General features: G+C 39.3%; 1 protein-coding gene across 7 annotated transcripts in view; it reads right to left on the minus strand.

The window, feature by feature from the left end:
• Window positions 1–13,803: 13,803 nt before the first annotated feature.
• Window positions 13,804–25,311, minus strand: part of LOC107556889 (glucocorticoid modulatory element-binding protein 1-like) — a 24,126-nt gene continuing 12,618 nt past the window's right edge. For all 7 annotated transcript variants that reach the window (XM_016240129.1, XM_016240134.1, XM_016240130.1 and 4 more), the window contains 4 exons: window positions 22,634–22,765; window positions 22,404–22,541; window positions 20,936–21,058; window positions 13,804–14,779 (listed from right to left, as the gene is read on the minus strand). In XM_016240129.1, the coding sequence (XP_016095615.1) occupies window positions 13,983–14,779; window positions 20,936–21,058; window positions 22,404–22,541; window positions 22,634–22,765 (1,190 nt within the window). In that variant the 3' untranslated portion in view covers window positions 13,804–13,982. The remainder of the gene's footprint in view (window positions 14,780–20,935; window positions 21,059–22,403; window positions 22,542–22,633; window positions 22,766–25,311) is intronic.

Below are 25,311 nucleotides of genomic sequence, written 5' to 3' on the forward strand. Positions count from 1 at the left end.
TTTAAATTGCTGTGAGACATTCGACAGCAAGATCAAATTTATGAGGGATAAATATATATTGGAGTGCAATATATAACTTGTCACTGAAGCAACCAAACCATATGTTACAACTTGGACTATTTATTAAAATACTGAATTGCTCTTAATCATATTATTTCTTTTAATAAGTACAATCTGTATTGTATACCTGTTTCCGTCACGTTTGCTACTTTGCTGGAGCGCGGAGCGAGGAACGAGGAGTACATCAACAAGGAGATTTTAATGAAATCAAGGGAACCAGGAAAACACACGTAGCTGAAGTTGACATTCACAATACCGGACAAGAAAACATGTAAACACACACAGCTTAAATAATAAGGGAGCTAATGGGACACACCTGGGATCAATAGAACTAAATGGGGAACACCTGGAAACACATTAAATAATCATAATAATATCAGGAACGGGAAGGACCAAATATAGGCATAGACATAACACATGGGAAAACCAGGACATGGAACACGTGGGGAGCAAAACACAAAACACGGAACAGAGTCTGACATTACTCAGGGGGTGGGCGCCCTGGAGGCTGGTGCGGGACTGGGACACGGGAAATACCTCCAGGGCAGATCAGGCAGTCCAGGGTGCCATGGCGGCACAGGGAGCTCAGGGACCATGGCAGAGCAGGGAGCTCTGGGAGCCATGGCGGAGCAGGCAGACTAGGAAGCCATGGCGGAGCAGGCAGCTCAGGGAGTCTGGCCTCGGCACTCGGCCCGGCCTCCACGGATGCACCCCTACTGCCCCCCCCCAAAATCCTTGGGGAGAATATAGTCTTTAGCGGCCCTCCCTGGGCTTGACTCGGGAACTGTGGTCCTCCCTGGGCTTGACTTGGGGACTGGAGCCCTCCTTGGGCTGGACGTGGGAACTGGAGCCCTCCTTGGGCTGGACATGGGGACTGGAGCCCTCCTTGGGCTGGACATGGGGACTGGAGCCCTCCTTGGGCTAGACTCGGGGACTGGAATCCTCTCTGGGCTAAAATCGGGCACTGGAGCCCTCTCTGGGCAAAACTCGGGGACATGAGTCCTCACTGGGCTAAACTCGGGGACTGGAGCCCTCACTGCGCTAAACTCGGGGACAGGAGCCCTCACTGCGCTAAACTTGGGGACAGGAGCCCTCACTGGGACAAACTCGGGGACAGGGACCCTCACTGGGCTAGACTCGGGGAATGAAACCCCCTCTGGGCTAAACTCGGGGACAGGAACCCTCACTGGGCTAAACTCGGGGACTGGAGCCCTCTCTGGGCTAAACTCCGGGACAGGAGCCCTCACTGGGCTAAACTCTGGGACAGGAGCCCTCCTTGGACGGAACTCGGGGGCTGAAGCCGACACTGGAGCAAGCTCTGGGGCTGGAGCCGACACTGGAGCGAGCTCTGGGGCTCAAGCCGACACTGGAGCGAGCTCTGGGGCTCGAGCCGATACTGGAGCGAGCACTGGGGCTCGAGCAGACACTGGAGCGAGCACTGGGGGGCGCACTCGGCGAGGAAGAGGGTCCTGAGTCATCTATTTCTCCTCTTTCTCCTCTTCTGATTACGAGTGAATTGGGCGGGCTTGACAATGGCGCGGCGAAGCGTGAGGTGATCTCCATTATCGGAGATCCTAAAAACAGGAAAAACTAAAAGACATTCAAAACCAAAAAACAAACATGGGGAGAAGGGACGCCGCTTACTGTCTAGGTCCGGTATTTTGTCACGTTTGCTACTGTGCTGGAGTGCGGAGCGCGGAGCGAGGAACGAGGAGATGTGGAGTACATCAACAAGGAGATTTTAATGAAATCAAGGGAACCAGGAAAACACACGTAGCTGAGGAGGTTGACATTCACAATACCGGACGAGGAAACATGGAAACACACACAACTTAAATAATAAGGGAACTAATGGGACACACCTGGGATCAATAGAACTAAATGGGGAACACCTGGAAACACATTAAATCATCATAATAACGACAGGAACGGGAAGGACCAAATATGGGCATAGACATAACACATGGGAAAACCAGGACATGGAACACGTGGGGAGCAAAACACGGAACAGAGTCTGAAAGTACAAACCTGATGTACACTAACAGAAGATGAAGATTCATATTAGTGGCCTAAGAGAAGGTGATTTATATTTCATGGGTCGCTTTATGGGGACTGACCCATTCAGATTATTTCAGTAACTACCACATATCTGATATTTTCAGATATATTGACGTAGAGTAATCATTGTTAAATGTGAATAACACATTTTTACAATGGTACTTGTTACTGAAAACATTTGCTTCATACATCCACACCACTAGGTGTCAGTATACACTATCATTCAAAGGTTTGAGCTTGGTAAGATTTCTTAAAGGGGTCCTATTATGCTTTTTCACTTTTTGAATTTTAGTCAGTGTGTAGTGTGTATGTTTGGGCATAAAAAAGTCTTCAAACTTACAAATCTCAAAGTCCACTCCAAAGGGAGATATTTCGTTTAAAAAAAAAAATCCCTTTTCAAGAACTACAACGAACGGCTCGTTTGGACTACAGCGTTTGTTTTCCGGGTTTTGTGATATCACAACGCGGCTCATTAGAATATCATTAAAATAATTCCCACCTACAGAAATGTGAATGGTTGGGGGGAGGTGAGGGGCGAAGGTCGTGGTTAGAACGCTTGGTTGAGTGAGCGCATCAGACAAGACGACGAGGAAGAAGTGCTGCTGTAGCCTCAAGTTTTCGTAAGTTATTACAGTAATTATGTACGTAAATATGTATGTTACACTTATGAAAACGTTTTTATAATAAATTGCTGAGAGTACAATACTGGACAATGATGTAATCTGCAGAATTCACACTTCAATTATGAGACTACAGTGTTTCCCATACATTGAGTGCGGGTGTCTTTATATCACTGTATTTCTGAAGGAAACCAACTGTCTTCAGAAAATTGGATGTCATTTTCATTTAATCTTGCATGTAATGTCTGATAAGCAGTGTTTTTTTGAGCAGAGCGCTGCTTTGTGTACCGCCGTTATGGGGAAACCTTGATCTCTACCACTCCAACAGCGCCTCCTGCTGGCAGAGAATGAGTTTGCACATATATGCCACCTGGGAAACACTGGATTATGGTATAAATAAATTCAACTGTATAACAGTTTCACTGCAATTCATGTTATAATGCTAGAATTAAAGGGAATTAAAGCTCTTGGTGCATAAATAAGATCTGTAAAGTTGCAAAGACTAAAGTCTCAAATCCAAAGAGATATTCTTTATAAAAGTTAAGATTCAGCCACGCCTACCTAAAACGGCTCGTTCTAACACGCCCCCACATGTCTACATCACTATGTGGGAAGATTTGCATAACGCCGCCCACATGTTGACGCAAAGAAAGACGGCGTAACTTTTATTCTCGTTGTAGTATTGTTGTTGCCGCCACCATGTCGTGAAGGCGCTGTGTGTTTCGTTGTGAAAGCGAAACTACTTTGTAGTTGATATGATATCTGCTTCGTCATGCCTGCAGCCCTGATCCTGGTAGAGTAGACTACAATGCTGGCTGTTCTGACTCAGAGACTGTAAGTACGTTTTTTTTTATATTTAAAGAGTTTTTATATATTTTTTTATATTTAAAGTGAGTATATTGGGCAGTGTAGAGTAGGGCTTGTTGTTTGTCATTTCTCCGATCACAATTTACACTTCAATTTTGAGACTACAGTGTTTCCCATTCATTGAGTGCGGGTGTATTTATATCACTGTATTTCTGAAGGAAACCGACTGTCTTCAGAAAAATGGATGTAATTTTCATTTAATCTGGCATGTAATGTCTGATAAAGCAGTGTTTTTGAGCGGAGCTCAAACTGACGGAGTTTCACTGCAATTCACGTTATAATGTTAGAATTAAATAACAATAAATATAATATGAATGCACTTATCTGTACATAGTAAATGCAGCTATTTTTAAGTGGTTGTTGACATCCTATCTAAAACATGATTAGTCCCAAAAAAAACAAAACAACAATAACGTTACCACTCTAATATGTCTTGCAATAGCTGTGCGTGCAATGGTTCTGCGATCTTTTTGTTCAATATTCTCTGAAATTGATTTGGCAATATTGACGCCATCCTTAACTAAACCGGAGCAGACGGAACTTGCTGCTTTGGCAAGGGGCGTGGCAGTACTGAAACACCGTCTAAGCTGTTCGCCAATCACAACGCACTGGGACAGCTAACCAATCACATCACATTTCGTTTTTCAGAAGGCGGGCCTTCATCAAACCCAGAACTAATCGAGCCGTTTGTGCCAGGCTGGGGAGAAAGATATTGTAATAATGTAAATTATGTAAAAAATAATGCGTTTTTCAAACCACCAAGCATGAGAGCATGTTCTAGTACACCCCCAAAACAAATTTTAAGACATTGTAAAAGAGCATAATAGGACCCCTTTAATGTCTATTTTAATATATATATATATATATAATTTATTTCTGTGACCAAACCTGAATTTTCAGCATCATTACTCCAGTCTTCAGAGTCACATGATCCTTCAGAAATCATTCTAATATGCTGATTTGCTGAAAGAGAAACATATTTATCATTGTTCACCATTCTGTTGCCAGACTTGTGTATTTTGGCAAATTTAAATATTTTACTTTCAAAATTTATATTGCAAATATTTAATGATATTCTAGTAGGTGGTGACAGATTTCCAGGTGGTTTGAAATGGCCTTAAAGGTTGTAATTAACGATTTAATCACTGAGCATTAGCTTAGCCAGGCTAAAACATTTTTAGCATGTTTTAAGCTTAAGAACAGTTGGAGATTTATTAGGGATTTGACATATTAAACAGTAAGAATAAAACACTTTTTTGAATTATCCATCTTTCCCCATTTCAGTACCAAAATGGCTGCTGAATAAACAGACTTAAAGAACTTGCTTCCCTGGTTTTCCAATGTCAGGTAATATAAATCATAATTATGTAAAATTCGTAGTGTACAAATGACGTACAGTCTGTTACAACACAATGTTGATGTCTGATAATGGTTTTACTTTCACAGCTGGTTAAGTTTAGCCCATACAAAACATTTCACGTGTCACAAGTCGCATACAAGTTTGAAATGATTTATGTGTGGAATGATATGCAGTGACAACAGACTCGCATGCAATTTACTTCCCACATTCAGGTTTTTTCTCTTCCTCTAAAACAGCGCCAATCAATTTCCTCACGAACACTCAAACGCACACTATGGGTGAGCTACAATTTGCAATTTGCTCTTTGCTCTATAAATCAGATGAAGTGTTGTACATAAAATATTTTGTAGTTTAGCTCATTTAAAATATCGGGGAGAGCCTGTTCTGCAGGAAACACATGAGAAACTAGAAGAACATATGTGACCCTGGACCACAAAAACAGTCATACGGGTAACATTTTTAAATTGAGATTGATACATCAACTGAAAGCTGAATAAATAAGCTTTCCATTGATGTATGGTTTGCTAATAAATAGTTTAATACACTTGAGGTTCTTGTCAAACTCTGTTATTAGGACACAATGCCATGAACGTCAAAAACTCTGGCAAATCAAGCAATCAACTGAAGACATCCATCATGGCTCTGAATGGCCACGTTTAAACAGATCAGGCTCAGTGTTCATAGTCAATGGTGGGACAGGAGGGATCTAGTCTTCAGTCTGGGTTTTAGGGGGTCTGGTTTTGGTTTCTGGTCTTGACTCCAGCTCTGGCTGATATAGGCCTGTCTAGTGGCTATAAGAATCTAAAAATGTATTTATCAAATGCATTTCATTTATACAGGGACAAGTTCACTTAATTGCCACTTCAGCGCACATTATTTCAGTGAAAAGCCTGACATGTTTAACCTTATATCCAAATTTACCAGCTATATGTGTTGGGGAAAGTTACTTTTAAAAGTAATGCATTATAATATTGCATTACTTAGTTAATTTTTATGGGAAGTAATGCGTGACTTTTTCTCATCTGGGCTTGCTTGTTTGTTTTTAATACAAAAAGTTATATCTTTCACACCAAAAGTGAAATAGACACCCCTCAGGCTGAAGGGAATGTGAATTCATGTCTTTACAATAGAGGCCACAGCTCAAACAAACCTTTCAGCCGTGATGCCATTCTGGATTGCATGAAGAAAAAGACACAGGAGAAGAAAGTTCAACACTCTTCAGCAATAAAAAAAAAACATGAAATACAAATGTTATGTTTATCTAAAGTCATTTTTGCTTATTAGTATGGTTGAATTTGAATATTGAAGGTCAGCAGTAAAGCCATTGGTTAATAAAATAGGATTAAGCACATAAATGACATTTGTCTTAACATATTTAATTATTGCAGGTTTGCGTCATGTTCTGAGTTTGATTGACAGCTCTCCTGTCCCCATGTTGAGAGAAATCAGAAGATGTTACTGTAGTTCTAAAATAAATATGAATATGCATTAATTCATCTCACTCACAAAAACACAGATTCAGTATTCCTCAAAATGAATAAAAATAATGCAACTCAGAATATGACGCAAACCTGCAATAATGAAATGTTAAACAACACAAATATCGTTTATGTATTTAATCCCATTCTATGAACCAATGTCTTTGCTTCTGAGCTTCGATGATCCAGTTCAACCGTACTAATAAGCACAAATTACTCTAGACAACATTTGTGTCTTTTTTTATTGCTGAAGTGTGTTGAAATGTCTTCTTCTGCATTCTACTGTACGGACGTAACTTTACTTTTCCTTCAGCCTGAGGCTTATTCATTTCACTTTTGGTGTGAAAAGGCTTTTATATTTGCCAAAAATATAACTTTTATATTTTAAAAACAAACAAGCAAGCCCTGTCCAGATTTGAAAAGTAACGCAAAAGTAACGTAACGCATTACTTTCCATATAAAATAACTAAGTAACGCAATTAGTTACTTTTTTATGGAGTAATGCGATATTGTAATGCATTACTTTTAAAAGTAACTTTCCCCAACACTGTCAGTCAATACATGGGGAAACAAAGTAACTGGTGTTACTTATTTGAAAAGTGACTCAGATATTTCCATCTAAATTCAAAAGTAATGCATTACTTTACTAGTTACTTTAAACAAAGTCATCTGATTACGTAACTCCTGTGACTTGTAATGCGTTACCCCAACACTCATGCTTTACACCAATGCATTACTTTTAAAAGTAACTTTCCCCAACACTGTCAGTCAATGCATGGGAAACAAAGTAACTGGTGTTACTTATTTGAAAAGTGACTCAGATATTTCCATCTAAATTCAAAAGTAATGCATTACTTTACTAGTTACTTTAAACAAAGTCATCTGATTACGTAACTCCTGTGACTTGTAATGCGTTACCCCAACACTCATGCCTTACACCATAAGTGTATAAATTCAGTCACTGTCACTCTTCTTGATGCAAACACCTCTTTTCCATGTAAATGAGGCTCAGTAGAGAATGTTATAGAGTGCTGCATTCACAAAAGTCAGCATAATTAAGTAAAGATACCTGCTGTAAAGAATTACACAACCCTTCAGCTCACTCAAAGGCTTTTGTGAAGAAAACGTATAAGTGTCAGTGTTATTTTGGCCATCACGCCCACAGTCTTTTGAAACGTGAGGTTAAACGCTACATGCTATATTCAGAAAACATCATGTTTTCTCATCGATTACAATAGCGCCTGGTCTGGTTGCCATGACCACACAAAACATGCACAAAAAAAGTGTAGCAAGTAATGCAGCCTTGAAGTCCTCCTGAGAAGTGTCTACTTATGAGCTTAGCAATGGTAATTGTGTGATGTGCGTTTGGTCTGAATAAAGTGGACGTGATGACCAATTGCATGCTTCTTTCTCTCTTTTTCATTTCCTAACAAAAGACAGGAAGCCTTTTAGCGCTACTACAAACATGAAAAGCAAAAGGCATGCATTAGGTGAGTAATCGATGCATTTTATCAGTCTCGTTCTGCTACAGGCTTGAAGAAAGTATTGAGCTCCCTGTCAGTAATTACAGCTTTTCTGTGGCGATCATGTGCACTGATCTCATAAATACCATCAGTCTGACCCGACTTAGCTTAATCGCCTCACAAAGAAACAACTAAGAACAGAAAGATTTCACCTAGAGGACAGACACTCGTGTCTGGGGAGCCCTGAGCGTCCTCAGAGTGCAGCTTCAGCTGTCTGGAGGCGTTTAGATCTGGAGGGTGGCTCAAACAGCAGTCGCCTATCAGAGATACGAGAGCTGACAGCCCTGATTTAGCAGCCGCCGTATCACAGAGAGAGAGAGACGGCGACATGCCGATTACAGCAGTCTACTCAACTTATTTCTGCTCTTTATTAAAGCAGATACACCCACACATAGTGCAGATTTTCATAATCACACTCACAGAAAGACCATACCCACTTACCTAAAGGATTACTGAACGTCTCTCCCAACGGTCCCAGTGGAGCTCAAGTGCCCCCTAGTGACCAATGTGTTTGACTGAAGGCATCATGTCAGTATTGGAGGTTTGTGGCTAGATCGTGTCTGTTAGCTTTGAGATCTTATAAAGTATATTAGTGCCCCAGCACTGAACATTTAGTACGTCTCTCTAATCAAACACACCTGATTCATCAGATCATTAGCAGAAGCTCCAGGTCCAGAAACAGGTTTGTCACAAAAGCAAGACTCAAAATGCTCAGTGTTGAGAGAAACGTTTGGAATTTTGCTTTTGAAAGTCTACTCTTATGCTCATCAAGGAGAATGTATTTGATCAAAATATAGTTAAAAAAAAATATTGTGGAATATTACATTTTAAATGGACTGTTTTCTTTTTGAATATATTTCAAAATGTGATTGATTGCTGTGATCAAAGATGATTTATCAGCATAATTACTTCAGTCTTTAGTGTCACATGATCCTTCAGGAATATTAATAATGGTTCTTGTTAATATTAATGTTGAAAACATGATTTTTGTGGAGAGCATGATACATTCAAAACAACAGCATTTGTTTGAAATAGAACTCTTTTATAACATTACAAATGCCTTTACTGTCACTTTTGATCAATTTAGTGTTTTATTATTTTTTGTTTAATCTTACATAAGACTTTTAAATGATAGTGTATCGCAGTTTCCACAAAACAAATATTAAGCATCAAAAACGTTTTTTCAAAAACTATTTTTTCATGCACTTCATCAAATGCAGCCTTGGTGAGCATAACAGACTTCTTTTAAAAACATTTTTTTTTTAAATCTAAATTTTTCTAAACTTTTGACTTGGTGTACAGTGTATGCTAGTGAACTCCTAAAATGTTTTAGTAGATGTACATCTTTTTTTTCTTACATTTACATTCACATTTAAGCATTTAGCAGATGCTTTTATCCAATCTTCTGAAAGCATGGACCAAAAGTACTGTTCAGTTTCTTGTGCCACACACAGTGTGTCTCTTTAGAATTTCCATGGTTCAGTTTTAACATAAACTAAAAGTTATAATAAATAGTGACAAGTGGAAATAATACATTTCAGAGGAAAAAAATGGCTTGAAATTTCCATTTCGTTGGCTCTTTAAAGATTTGATCATTTATGCCTCAAAGCTAAAAATAAGATGTCATCTGTTCTTTATTGCTAATTAGCATTTAAACAAATAATTTCTGTTTTAGAAGTAATTTAATTTACAACAATTGTTCTGTGTCGGAGAGTAATTACTATCTTTTTCCAACAATAAATGTACACTCTAATGGCAATTCTGAACGATTTTACGTTTTGTGAATTGGTGGCAAATTCGTATGATATTTGTACGATCTGCCGACGTCCCACTGAAGGTTATAGGTTTAGTGGTGGATCATGTTTTTTTCCTCAAAATCATACGTCTTTGTACCAATCGAATCTTATAAATCATTCGCTGTTTTTATGGATGTAAGGTGTTGGGATAGTTTGTTTAACAATGATTTAGTGCCATCATCTCACACTACTGTCATGGTTCAATTTACCTAATTACTGTACTTATAAGAGAACAGCTGTTCAATTAGCCCTGTGATTGGCTGGATGACCTGGCAATCAACCAACCAGAAAGGGTTTGACTGCTTTCTATAATGGAGCCACCAATTCACTGATATGTGCCACTGTTGTGTTCATATGTGACAATGTCAAAACATGCCAGAAACAGAAACGCCATAAAACCACCACAAACACGCTGTATGATTTCTCTGAAGTTATGTGATTATAGCTTTGTGTGAGGAACAGGACCTAATTTAAGTTCTTCACTGAAACTCTCCTCCACTGCAGCTCGAACACGTTTCACAGCAGGTTTGCTGTTGATGCTGAACCTCACTCGATAACTCATGCTGTAACCAGGGAGTTTTGAGAGCTACAGCGTGTCATTTGTTCAATTATACGTTACAGTGTTGAGTGTTCTGGCAATAAACATTTTGCTTGGCAATGATCCACTGAGAAGCAACAAACCTGTAGCTATTGCAAACCCCACCTCACTATAGAGACTTTCTGGATGCGCCTCTGCTCAAAAACAGAAGAACTGTATAAGGATAATATAAAATAAATAATATAGTTTACAAAATGATGCTTTTTGCCTGTTTTTGGAGCTTGGCTGGTATTGAATTTGAATTTACTTGTTGATAGCCGTTCACAGAGTTGGGTAGATGAAGAAAACTGTAGTTAGTAACGTAATCTTGGTTTAGGTATGTATTCTGACTACTTTTTAGATTACTTTACATTACCTTTTGGTTGCACTTTATTTTACAGTACATGTACTTACAATGTACTTACTAAAGAAAGTACTGGTAATATAAGGTAACTACATGGGGTAGGGTTAGTACCTAGTTATTGGCTACGTTCACACCATCCATTTTTGGGATTGATAACCGCATTTTCTTTACAGGTGTGCGTCTCGAAATGTCCCGTTCACACAGCAGCTTACAGTTGTGTTTAGAATACTGTCTGTATGAACGTGCAACGGGAGTCAAGCCGTATTCCTTACCAGTAACCATATCAGTCACCAAAGTAAAATCAAAGATGACGACGTCCACAAAACTGAAAGTCATATCACTTTCTGACACGACAAGAATCCAATCGAGCCGCGAGTTCATCCGTCAAATCTTCATTAACCAACAGCAGCTTTTAATTTGGGTGGAGAGCGGAGTATTTGGCTGTGTCCGAAATCGGCCCCTATACCCTTAAATAGGGCACTACTTGAGGGAACAGCCATTTTTAGTGGTGTTCGAAACCATAGTGGATGTTCTCCAGTGCACTCATTCAATCCCACAATGCACTGCAAAAACGAGTGTACAACTGGTGCACGCTCAACGGCTAGAGAATGCCCATAATGCACCGTGAGAGTCACGCGCCAAATTAATTCCCGCATCTCGCCAGAAGATGGCGCCCGTAGCTGAATAATCAATCCGTTCATTTTTACAAAGCGCTCATCCATGGCGTACAGCATAATGTACAACACGGGTATAAGTTCATTGTAAATTGATTATTAAATTGTTTGATTAGGGTTTATACATAATTTCCATGACAGAGTTCAAGATAAATCCTTTAATCTTACTACTGGAGCTGCTAGTTTGCTAGTTTCAAATGGTTAATAAACAGCAAGCACAAACTATGCAAAAGCGGCATTCCTTCCGGTGCACTCAGTGTCCGAATTCACTACTCGTTTTCACTCCTTCTAGTGAACTGAATTAGTGACCTAATGTAGGAAATAGTGAATGAGGGTATAGGGGGCGATTTCGGACACAGCCTTTGAGTCGTGCACAGAACACGGAACTGACGGGAGCGGCTCCGGTGGAAAACTGATGGGATCTAAAAATTTCAGGTGACAGACACAGCTCATTTCTCTGTCATCACTGTAAGTTACAGAAAACACACATGAAAACACGTAACATACGTTAGACACGCGTCTGCCTCTCGCACTGTATGAAGTGACAGACAACTAGGTTAGACACGCGTTTGTGCGGCAGAGCGGCTCCCTCTCGCACTGTATGACGTGACAGACAACTAGTTGTCCAGTCCTGTTCCGTTCACACAGCGCGTGTGTTCCAAGAATGCGGTTGTGAGTCCTGAACATTTACAGGTGTGAGTTCGGTTACAGAATGCGGTTGTCACACCCGTAAATAACTGAACTCTGTGTGAACGTAACCGTATTAAGGACTCAAATACAGGACTGACAACCGTATTCTGCTGCTGTGTGAACGTGGCCATTGTAATTACTACAATAAGTACATGGTATGTACATGAGGAACAGGACTGTAAAATGACCATATAATTACCATTAAACGTACCATATTGATATAAAAAAGCAAAGAGAAAGAAAAGATATTCTATTTTTTTATATAGAAAAATATTTTTTATCTCTGGAATTTTGATTCAATTCATTAAAAGCTAACAAGTCCCACTTTCTCACCATTGTACAACAAAAACCATAAAAAAATGCTTAAAGGGATAGTTCACCCAAAAATTAAAATTCTGTCATTAATTACTCACCCTCATGTCGTTCCAAACCCGTTAGACCTTCGTTCATCTTCAGAACACAAATTAAGATATTTTTGATGGAATCTGAGAGCTCTCTGACCCTCCATAGACAGCAATGTAATTACCACGATCAAGGTCCAGAAACGTAGCAAGGAGATCGGTAAAATAATCCATGTGACTCATCAGGGGTTCAACCATAATTTCACGAAGCTACGAGAATATTTTTTGTATGCAAAGAAAACAAAAATAACGACTTTATTCAACAATTCGTCTCACTTCTATCCACTGAACGCAAACAGCGTATGCCATTCTGTGTCAGCTGCGTCACGCGGCTATGTTTTCTACGTTGTTTACGCTTTGATTTGAACGAAAACAACGTATCCGCGTGGCACAGCTGACACAGAATAGCATACGCTGTTTGCGTTCAGTGGATAGAAGTGAGACGAATTGTTGAATAAAGTCGTTATTTTTGTTTTCTTTGCGTACAAAAATATTCTCGTAGCTTCGTGAAATTATGGTTGAACCCCTGATGGGTCACATGGATTATTTTACCGATCTCCTTGCTACGTTTCTGGACCTTGATCGTGGTAATTAAATTTTGCACGAACTGAATAAATTAACTTTTCTTTGAAAAATTAACAACAGTGTATTTATAAACCTCCAAATCAAGTATTTTTGCAATTACTTTCCAAAACATAAGCTCTGAAACTGTTACAGACTTTGAAATGCACAATCCCGCGATCTACCATCATTTACAATATATAACTCACGGGGGAAAGGAAGATCCGTTTTATTTTCAGTGAAGGACACACAGGATCCATTCACAAACATTCATAACACATCTTTCATTATGTGTGCTAACGGTGTGGATCTCAACTCTGATCCTGCGAACCCAAGCACTGCACTTTCACCTCCTTTATTTACACATTTTCAGACTCTAATATCACTAGCAGAGCACTGCATGAACTGAAGTGCTGCGGGTCTCCAGGTCCGGAGTTAAAAACCACTGTGCTAAAACATCACCAACATTAGTGCCAGTTATACCCTGATGTCAGAAAGTACAAAAAGACCACAGACAGTCTCAATTCTCATTACGGGAGTGTCTTAAATATCACATGAACTGTGAGTCTTCACCTTCAGATCGGAGATTCACAAAGTGGATAATCTGGCTACAACATGACATTTTGGCACTGAAACAAAGGGAAACTGAAAAATAAGTGCCCGATCTAAACTTCCACACTCAAAAACGAAAGCAAATACTGAATGTGTTCCAACGAAACTTCACAAATTGTTGCTTCTCGCACATAAAAAAAAAAGGAATACTGAACTTGCTTGTACAAATACGTGACAAGTCAGGCTTGAAGAGCTGAGCTTGGCTGTGCAGGAAGAGAGTAATGAAAAAACGAGACAGCTGGAAGGGCAAACACAAACTCCACCTGGGGCGACACAATCCCCGTCCCTGTCTGATTCGGTCCGTCAGTCTCTGAGGGTGGTTTGTGTGAGTGTGTCGTGTCTCATTTAGCTTTGCCGGCGCCCTGCGTCTCTTCCTCCACCACTACAACGGGCAAATTGTGGAACTGACCATTGGCATCCAGCTGTATCTCTTCCTCCGTCTCACCCTGCACCACCTCCTCGCCTCCTTCCACCACAGTCGCTCCACCCTCGGCTTCCTCACCCTCGAGCTGCAGCTCCATGACGCTCACGCTGTGGTCGGCGGCGGCCGGGTCTATCTCGATCAGGGTGGTGTTGTCTTGGTTCTCGTCCTCTTGCACAACACTGACGACGCTCTCTTGCATCATTACCGTACCTGCCACCACCTGACCGTCCTGGGCTACGTCGGAGGTCGTCTTCTGCGTGAACTGGACGAGCTCGACGGGGCTCACAAGCTGCCCGTGGTCCGGCACGGCTGTGGCGCCCAGCAGCGTGAGCCCAGACGCCGGATGGAGCGCGATGGCATCAGTTTTTCCATCCGAACCCGCGGCGATTCTGGTGAAGAGCTGCGAGCCGGCCGGGAGGGCGTGTAAGGTTACCGTGTTGGAGGCTTGGTTGAGGCCGGCCACTGCGAACGACTGGCCGATGGAGGAGAGGGTGATGGGGGAGAGCACGGTGAACTGCTGGGGCTGGAGGGTGAGCGGCTGGGCGACGGATGTGCCGAGCACGGTGGTGGAGGCGGGCCGCTGGAGGCGGGGGCGTTTGGGAGTGCGTTTGGATGGAGGCGTGGAGGGGAGAACCAGACTGCTGAGGGCCTGGGATTGAGACAACCAGCTGAGTGTCTGCTGCCGCTTCTGCTCCTCCACCTGCTGTTCCAATGCTAAACATACACACAAGAGATGGCACTGTTTTCAGAAAATTGAAACCTTTAATAGTGAGATCTGGTCAGTCTCATAGATTATTAACTTTGAATTTGCATCATTAATCTCTTAATCTGCCGCTTATTAATAGTTAGTAAGGTAGTTGTTAAAGAGATAGTTCACTCAAAAATGAAAATTCTGTCATTAATTACTCACCCTCATGTCGTTCCAAACCTATAAGACCTTTGTTCATCTTCAGAACACAAATTAAGATGTTTTTGATGGATTCTGAGAGGTCTCTGACCCTCCCATAGACATCAAGGATATTACCACGATCAATGCACAGAAACATAGGAAGGACATACACATTACGTTCTGGGGTACTCTCCAAAATGGTGGAAGACGGAAACGGAAATTCAAGAATTGTTGAATAAATTATGTTATTATTGTTTTCTTTGCACACAAAAAGTATTCTCGTAGCTTTGTAAAATTACGGTTGAACCAGTGATGTCACATGGAGTATTTTACCGATCTCCTTGCTATGTTTCTGTGTGTTGATCGTGGTAATATCCTTGCTGTCTATGGGAGGGTCAGAGAGCTCTCAGATTCCATCAAAAATATCTTAATTTGTGTTCCGAAGATGAACGAAGGTCTAACGGGTTTGGAACGTCATGAGGGTGAGTAATTAATGACAGAATTTTCATTTTTGGGTGAACTAACCCTTTAAGTTTAGGTATGGGTTTTGATTAAAGGCCCGTTCACACCATGAATGATAACTATAAAGATAACTATATTATCATCCACACCAGCAGATGATATCGTCTGTTTATTCTCAGCGCATGCTCGTCTACCTCTTTAAATTCTCGGGCTCGTGACTGCAGTATTGATTCTGATTGGCTGTCAATATTTTTATCGTTCATCAGCTGGAAAAAATCGTTCTGAAAGTGATTCCAACTATATAGTTTCTCTACGCCTTTATCGTTATAGTTGTGGTGTGGACTCTGCTATTCTTTAATATTGAGAACAATTTTTACAACTATATCTTTATCGTTATCTTTATAGTTATCATTGCTGGTGTGAATGGCCTTTAGAGATCTAGAGTATGGTCATGCAGACTAAAGGCCCTTTCTCACCAAGAACAATAACTATAAAGATAACGATAAAGATATAGTTCTAAAAATCATTCTCAATATTAAAGGCAGAGTAGGTTGAAAGTCTCTTTTGCATTATTAAACTCCTGATTTGCTGCTTATTAATAGTTATTATAAAACGGTTAGTTCCAGTCCTCAATTCTGATTGGTCAGCAGCTGTATTTTATTCAAAATAAAGCACAGCTATGACCGCTTCACCCAGCGGTTCTGTGTATCACTGCGCAACAACCTTAGCAACATAAACAATCAATAATATAGCATTAAAACTGTGTCATGTATTATGTATTTCTGCAAAATTAACTGTTTGTTACTTATTTAATGAGGTATGAGTGACCACTGCTGGTGTTATGTTGCATCTTTCATCTTTAATTTTGAGACCACGCCCTTCTGCTTCGCGTCGTGCCCAAGCGGCAACCTCCCGCTCTCTCTCGTGAAGTCAACACGGAAGTGACTTAAACTGCAATTCATCGACTGGCCGCTAGAGGCTGGCTGCAAAAGGGAGTCAATCCCATAGACCCCCCATGTTAAAATGCCCAACTTTACAGCAGAAAAAAAACATGTTTACAGCCTGGTTCAAAAAATGATTTTGGTCTATATAGCTAATTTTGCCCTTCATACAAACTGTGAGGGGGGTGAATTTTTTTTATAACTCATCCGTTTAAATTATATTAAGCCTTAAAGTTCTGCATAATTAAGGGCGTGGCCACTTGAGTGACAGGTGGATTGCCGCTGCTGTCACCACCGTCGAGCTAGGTGGGTGTGGCTTCAGCAGCCAGCTTCAAAAATGCTCTTCGAAACCTACGGGTGACGTCACGGACACTACGTCCATGTTTTTATACAGTCTATGGTCGTGCCTAACAACGCCCTTCATTTGTGATTTATTCACAATACAGCACAGCCTCGAGTAACTTTTTTTAACTTATGTTTACATAAGGTAGTTGTTAAGTTTAGGTATGGGGTTTGATTTAGGGATCTAGAGTATGGTCATGCAGACTAAAGGCTCGTTCTCACCAAAAACGATAACTATAAAGATAACGATAAAGACATAGTTCTAAAAAATCGTTCTCAATAAAGGCAGGGTATGGTGATTTGGTTCAAAAACATTTTTTGTTATGCTGGTAAAAGTCTCTTCACATCTCGATAGCAATCACTAAGTTAAGTGGTCTACATGTATTTATATTGTCTGTGGAAGGCGTAGGACCATAAAATGTTCGTCCTATCAAAATATTCGGTCCGAACATTAGGATAGGCTGTCCTGCCTGCCTGCCTGTCAAATATGTATTTGCATACCTCTGCGCACCCTGTTTGCGCAGACATGATACATGATATATTTTCTCACCGGTGAATGAGACATGAGGTAATCTGACAGCGTTGCATTCAATCCTTCACCAACGCCATCTCTCATCGTGTCGCTGGTTAGCCTCTGGTCATGTGTTTTGGGGGAGGCGGGGCTTTACAAAGTGAAGGGAGGGAGGGGATCTTGCTTTCAAAGCTAGCTTGCTATTGCTAGCCTTTCCGAAATCGCCTACCCTACCTTTTAAGAATAGCAGGGTCCACACCACAGCTATAACGATAAAGGCACAGAGAAACGATATCGTTGGAATCACTTTCAGGACAATTTTTTCCAGCTGATGAACGATAAATCATTGACAGCCACTCAGAATCAATACTGCTATAAAGAGCTTGAGAATGTAAAGCGGTAGATGAGCGAGAATAAACAGACGATATCATCCGCTGGTGTGGACACTAATATAGTTATCTTTATAGTTATCATTCTTGCTGTGAACGGGCCTTAATATTAATATGTGCTTTATAAGTACTAATAAACTGCCAACATTCTAGAAATATACATGCTAATAAGCAACTAGTTAATAGTGAGAATTGGTCCTTAAAATAAAGTGTTACTCTGTGACTTTACCACGGTAATGAGTGCCCTTATAAGCACAATGCTTATGTCAAAACCCCCCTCAAAGATGGCATGAAATGGAAATTGCGATTGTGTTTTCTTCCCAACTGTGACGTATGTGTGAGTGAAACGACTTCTCGAATGAGAAAGAAAAGAGGGCAGGACTTTATTTTGTTTATTGGGAATTGATTGGACCAGTCACTAATTGTTGTGAAGCAACAGGTTGCTGGAGGGGAGGGATAATTGTTCAGCCCTAGAGCCGGTGTAAACGTCATCAGAGAAGGAACCCAGGCTCATTGAAAAAACATCCTCTACAGCCTCTACATTTTTGCAAAACCCTAAAAAAACATACCTATACATACAGTGCACTTCAGTTTCCAGCTGTAATGAACTAGCGGCAGTAAAACACCAACTTTTATTCCTTATCTCACAAATTATGATCAAAGGGGCAAAATATTGGTTAAGAAAGACTTATTTTAACAAGGTTTCTTGCATTTGTTGTTATGACACTTTATTATAGTGTATAATTTGTAAATGAATACATTTTGACATCACAGAGCCAGTTATGTATGGCTTTTCTCATTCACTTGAGGGATCCAAGAACTCTTAGTAGCTTTAAGACAGCAACCATACATTTGTGTTGTGTTTTACTTTCTTTTATATTAATTAATTAATTAATTCATATTCATATTAAACCATTTATATACTCATTTCACTGATTCATTCATTAATTAGTCATTTATATTATATTATTGGGATTCTCAACTCTGGCCCTCGAGATCCCACTTTCCTGCAGAGTTTATCTCCAACCCTAATCAAACATACCTGAACAAGCTAAACAAGGTCTTCAGGTTTACTCAAAAGTTACTAGCAGGCGAGTTTGATCAAGGTTGGAGCTGAACTCTGCTTTCAGATAATATTTCTGATCTAACACACTAAACTTGATCAGCAGCTCAGCTGGAACAGCACTGCACTTGTAATATTGAGCACTCGGGAACAAATCCAGTCAAAACACGAGTCACGACACTCAATAAAAAAGCTCAGACTGGTAGAATCAAGCTAAAGGGCATGGTTTCTTTAGCAAACACATTTTCATCCCATGTTTGCTTTTGTCAACACTACTTGTTAGATTTAGAATAGGGTTTGGTGTAGGTGGTACGTTATTGAGCATTAAATTTTCATTTCCAAACAACTGCCACGATATAAACAACAACCATGGAAAAAAAACAAAAAACCTTGCCACATTCACTTTCACCTATGTGGGATAAAACTGAACTTTGAAAGTGGCGCAAAGCGTGCAAGAAGCAACGTAATGTAATTTTGCAGAAATATCACCACAGGCATGTTTTTCCAACGAGTCTAAAGCCCTATTCGGACGGGACTAGTTTTCTAAACTACGTTTGAGTTTTGATTCCTATCACCCAACGTCTGATTTATGTACCGATTCAGATAGGACTAACATCTCTGTGTTCATTACAGAGATGGGAGGGTCTGTTTTGTACATCTAGGCGTTGCAGAGATCACACTCTCTGTATGTGTACATTGCGTATCATCATGTGGACTGTTTGCCATTAGTATAACCACAGGTTTACTACAAACGCAATGGTTAAGCTATGGCTAGTATAACAAAACCATGGTTAATTTGTGGTTACTTTAGCTTAACTATTTTATTTTTTATTTATTTGTAGTAAAACCACGTTAAATTTTCGTAAAGGTACATATATAATTAAAACATTATGTAATTGAGTGAAGGTGAGTAATCTTATCTGACGCTGATATTACAATAGCCAGTCTTAACAGTTTACATGATCTGGCTTTTCATTTCATTATTTTATTTCTTTGCCGGAAGGCAAACATATAAAAAATGTGTGCAGTAGTAAGAGCATCTACAGTAGTTCACGTTGGCCAAAACACACAAGGAAACGCGCTGTGAAAAAACTAAATAGCGTTAACAATCACAGATATTTGCATTTGGACGGGATTCGTTTTCTCAGAGGATCACTGAGTTTGCAGAAAAACAGTAGGTAATTTGCTCTGGAGTTATTACTGAGGTTGTGTGAGAAAAACACAGACGTGGCAGATTCGGACGGGATTAATCTCAACCAATCAGGAAGACGTTTCTGCAGCCTACTTTAAAAGTTCAAGTCTGAAATAGGGATGCATCCATCCGATATTCAGTATCGGTATCGGCTCCGATACTGGCATTTTCTGCCAGATCGGGTATCGGTCAGACGAGACCGATCCAAATCTTATATTGTGCATATCCTATTCTGTGTTATTGTTAAGCCCCACGGAAGGCACAAAACAGAATAAAGTTTTGGTGCACTATATTTCAAGTGTTCTGAAGCTGTTCCATAGTTTAATGTGAGGTACAGATGAATATTTGAGTCATTACATTCAAGATCATGTTAACTCTTCTCTCCGCTGCGGCTGTCTGTCTTTCTCCATTCAGCATTCAAACTGCGTGTCACGTTTGGTTTACGACAGTCAAAACGAGCGCAAGAGCGCACAATAACTGAGATTTAAAACTGTTAAAAGAAAAGGCTCAATAAACTATTGCACAGATATAATACACTAAGCATCAGTATCTCTTCTCTTTGTACTTTGAACTCTTCAATGCGGAGCGCTGTGACTCCGTGTTGCTTCAAGCGCATCTGTATTGGAGCCATACCCTCTCGTATTGCAATACTTTTGCGCAATGAAAGATTATTAATAGTCTTTCTTGTTCTGTCCTATCTATCATATGTTGCTGCCTTCATTACTGTGCTACACATTTAAAGTAATGTCTTTTAATTTTATAATATATATTTTATATATAAATATATTTACTTGTGTGTTCACAAATGTATTTTACAACAATACAAAGAGCAATGTGTAAGATTTTACCAGATTTATTACCACACTTTTTAACTTTTATTTGTTCCCCACCAAATAATGTTGTTTCACTACATGTTTCGATTTTATAAAATTATTGTGCACTCATGATTTTTCATGAGTAGGCTATCTTCCGCTGCTGAATCACCACTAACCTAGTTTATAATACTGTGCTGGTATCAGATTGGAATGGATTGTATCGGATCGGTTCTGAAAAAATGGTATCGTACTGTCTCTTCACTCACCTGTCAGTGCTCTGAGGACCTGCGTCTGCTCTGGGTCCGTCATTTGCCGTCGAACATTCAGAATTTGTTTAATGGAGTCCAGCAGGTCAAAGACTTGTGCCAGGTTACTCAGAACCGCAATCTCTGCAAGATTCACAGATCACATGATCACATCTCACGCGCACACACACACACTAAACACCAACTCAACATTAAAGGTCCCATATTGTCAAAACTGAAATTTCCTGGCTTTTTTCACGATAACTGAGGTCTAGGGGCTATTTAACTACCATATAAGTTTCAAAACAGTCAGTCCACACTAAAATTCACACAGCCTGCATAAAGTAGCTGTGATTTTTCACGAACCGTTGTGACTTCTGTAAAAAGTTGACGTCAGAACTACACAGTCACCGCCTTCAGTCACCACCCCGAGCACCGCCCACAGTCCCACTCTCCTTTTGCCAAACCCCCAGACAACATCGCGTCCATGCCATTGCTGAGCAACAACAACAACACGGAAACATGTGGAAAAGGTTAACTTTAACCACGAAACCAGATCGGCCGACCAGTAACATTACACTCTCACTCAAAGGATGGAGGATCTGACAGGATTGTTACTATGAGGTGGATCTCATCTAACGTGTGTAGTAAAGACAAACTCACCGTGTCTATCTAGTCATGATGAAGATGTATATACATTTCAATTTCAGCAGGAAACTATTTTTACAGCTACATTATTGTTCCAGCCACAATTATCCAGCTAGCGCTGTGACGTCGGCTGACCCCAGTTACCTGTGGTTGGCCTGGACGTGCGTCACTCAGAAAACAACAGGCCAATCAGAATGGCTCATGAATATTAATTAGACAGGCCAAAATAGACCTGTTCTCAGCAGAGCTCCTGAGAGAGGAGCTGTAAAAATATATTGAGATGGTTTTTGGTACTTATACCACAAATATATATTCTTAAGGACATCAAAACCTAAAATAAAACAGGACAACTTTGATTAACTTTTTTAATCCACTTCAAATGTTGACTACTGTATATATTTTGTATATCATTTACAAAAAGTCTTGACGGTCCTATTCATATTAAATTAACTGCTGAATAAAGTGCTTGTTTTTCATTTACTGAACCGACAGCTTGCCTGCTAATTCATTTTGGATTTATTTATTATTTTTGGAGTTTTCTGTGAAAACTCACTGACAGTTTTGCAGCAGGTAGGATTCAGTTTATGGGTCTTTGATCATTGTTGTGGTAATTCTGACAGTAATGCAATGATGTCTTAGCTATAATGTGATTGGTTCGCAAGGTTTTCTGTAACAAACGTGTTCTTTTAATGAAGCCTCTTAAGGTTCTGAAAAAAGTTAAAGGTATATCTGTTGCAAAATACTATGAATCTCTATTTGGCATCTTGTGAATCTGTAACTGGCATCTGGTTCAGATGTTTTTGATTAGGGCTGACAAACCTGTCACAGATGAAGCACTGACCTGCGTCCTGTAGAGAGCTCTGATCCGTGCGCAGCTGAACTCCTCTCAGCAGACTCAGCAGCTCTGAGTGGATATTGGACACCACCTCCCCCATCAGCCCCACCTCAGCGATGCCCCTCCAGAAACTCAGCGTCTCATCTGGGGTCACACACACAGTACAGCTCTCATCACATCTGTGGATGCCATCTTCAGTAACGCATGAGAGTCCTGAGTGAGGTCTGAATGTTTACCTGAGATATCAGGTGAGTCTCCTTTCTCTGGGCTTTCTACCGTAGCTGTGCTCCACTCCACCGTACCGATCACGTCTTCTTTCTTCTCCTCTGCTGTGGCCGTCTGACCTCCGTTACCCACAGAAACATGCCCTGCAGGACACACATACAGACACTATGTATTAGGGTCATTACATCATTTAGGGTACCATTGATTATTATATAACAACTTTTCTAAGATATTTTATACATCGAGAGAATACATACTATAATTGCACACATATTATGTGCACCCTGTTTTTCAGTCTGTCCCTTAACTCAGTTTATTTTTATTTTTTTGCAAAGTCTGCTTTTTTAATTAATGAGTCTTGAGTTCAAAATAATGAATAAAAAATGCTGAACATTATATTGTAAAAATAAATGATATATTCAATTTATTTCTACAATCTAAACACCTTAGAAAAATTTATTTTTACACACATCCATAAAACAAATTCTGTCAACTATGTTACAAACCAAACATCCCCCTGAAAACTAAAAATGGTTTATCATAAAACTATATTTTCTTCTGCAGCTGACATTTTGAACACATTATGTTAAATGTTCTTTTTGTTTTATATATATATTTCATCTCCAATGTGACCTATTGTTAAGGAATATATGAATTGCCTGTCAACAATGTTGGGGACATTGTTATGGTTTTGCAATATCTGTATAATTTTAATTCAAATAAATATTAAAATCAGAGGTTAATCTGGTCAAGAAATTAACATTCGGTTGGCCAGACAAGGCCTGCCACTGAAATTATGAGTCAAAATGGCCAAATTGTCAACAAGTTACCTGTCAATCTATACAGTTTGTCTGTAACACAGTAAAACTCACCAACAGGGAAAGCATATTTGTATTTGTAATATCAAAATGGTATTTAATGATTAAGCTTGGTGACTAGCAGATAAGTTACACTGATAAAATATATCAAGTAGTGCTGTCAAACGATTAATCGTGATTAATCGCATTCAAAATAAAAGTTTTTGTTTACATAATATATGTGTGTGTACTGTGTATATTTATTATGTATATATAAATACACATGCATACACCTATATATTTTGAAAAAAATTACATATATTTTCATTCATATAATTTATATTATATATAAATATATTTCATATAGAAACGTAACATATTTTTCTTAAATATATGCTGTATGTGTGTGTATTTATATATACATAATAAATATGCACAGTACACACACATATATTATGTAAACAAAACTTTTATTTCGGATGCGATTAATCGTTTGAGAGCACTAATATCACGTGAAACCAATAGCTGTTTTATTGAGAAAGCATTTTTCCAAATGTACCCTAAATTATTGGTAAATCTAAATGTAAAACAATTCAAATGAATTTTTTACTGAAAGTTGTGTGGAAAACATACATAGATTATTTTTACCTACATTTTTATTTATTCATTTAAATATTTTGAATTTAACTGGCAATAACCGTCATTTGGTCAAAGTTGTGTCATTAGTCGGGTTTCTATCCAAAGTTGCGCAAAATTGAAATATCGCATAAAACATTTGCGAACAAGCACCGTTTCCATCCAATGAGTCAAAGAGAACAAAATCGTCTGGCACAAATACAAAATAAACTGGCACTATAAATCACTAAGAAAAATAGGAGATGCCGCTGAATATTATAATTTTCCTATATAATAATTTACTTGCGCTTTAGAGCGAGCAGACGAAACAAAATAAATTGGGTCACTGCTTTCAGAGGCGGATGCTGCTGTTTGGGAACGCAGTCGTATAAGACAGTTCTGGGAGACAATTAGGCTATACATCAATATTTTGACAACAGAATGTTCAGGCATTTCAGAATGAACATAACATTTCAGATGCTGTGGAACGAGATCTGTCTGCTGGTTAATCAGGTTTTACCGTCCCATAGCACAAAGTCACATTACTTTTTTTAATGCGCATGTAGGAATTTATTCAGCAAATGCGTTTCCATCTCCCATTATTCATATTAACCCTTAAGTCAAAAACAAGCTCAAGCAAGTGTAAACATTTTTAGTAAAAAATTTGGTGTTTCCATCACTTGTTTTCAATGTTTTAGTATACTAAACTGGTATACTTAAAGTCTGCTAAACTGGAACAACTAATTTTGTACTTAATGCACTGTAATTGTACAGAAGTAGTGCTGAAGTACAATTAAAGATATTTGATTGTGCTATAGTGAAACTATTGCAAGCATACTTCAGGTAAACTTAAATTTTTTGTTCAATTTAAAATCTGATATTATTCAATGATCATGCAATCCTCATCAAAAGTGACATTAAAACACATTTTAGTCTTAATATTAATAAAAGTGCATTGTGCACCAAGTAAAGTTTAATAAAGAAATTTATATTCGTAAGTCTTGAGTTATCTGTCAGTAAATATGTTAATAAATTTGAACTATACTTAGTATGAAATAAATGTATTTTAAATATATTACTAAGGTAAAAAGCCCTAACTATGTCAGTGTGTGTGGTGTGTGTGTGTGTGTGAGTGAGTGAGTGAGTGTTTGTGTGTGTGTTTGCGCAAACGTGCGTGCGTCGCATGAGTGTGAGGGAGTGAGTGTGTGTGAGTGAGTGATTGAGTGTGTGAGTGAGTGATTGAGTGTGTGAGTGAGTGAGTGAGTGAGTGAGTGTGT

The sequence above is a fragment of the Sinocyclocheilus grahami genome, unplaced genomic scaffold, assembly GCF_001515645.1.
Source record: "Sinocyclocheilus grahami isolate Dianchi unplaced genomic scaffold, SAMN03320097.WGS_v1.1 scaffold582.1, whole genome shotgun sequence".
Classification (NCBI taxonomy): Eukaryota; Metazoa; Chordata; class Actinopteri; order Cypriniformes; family Cyprinidae; genus Sinocyclocheilus; species Sinocyclocheilus grahami.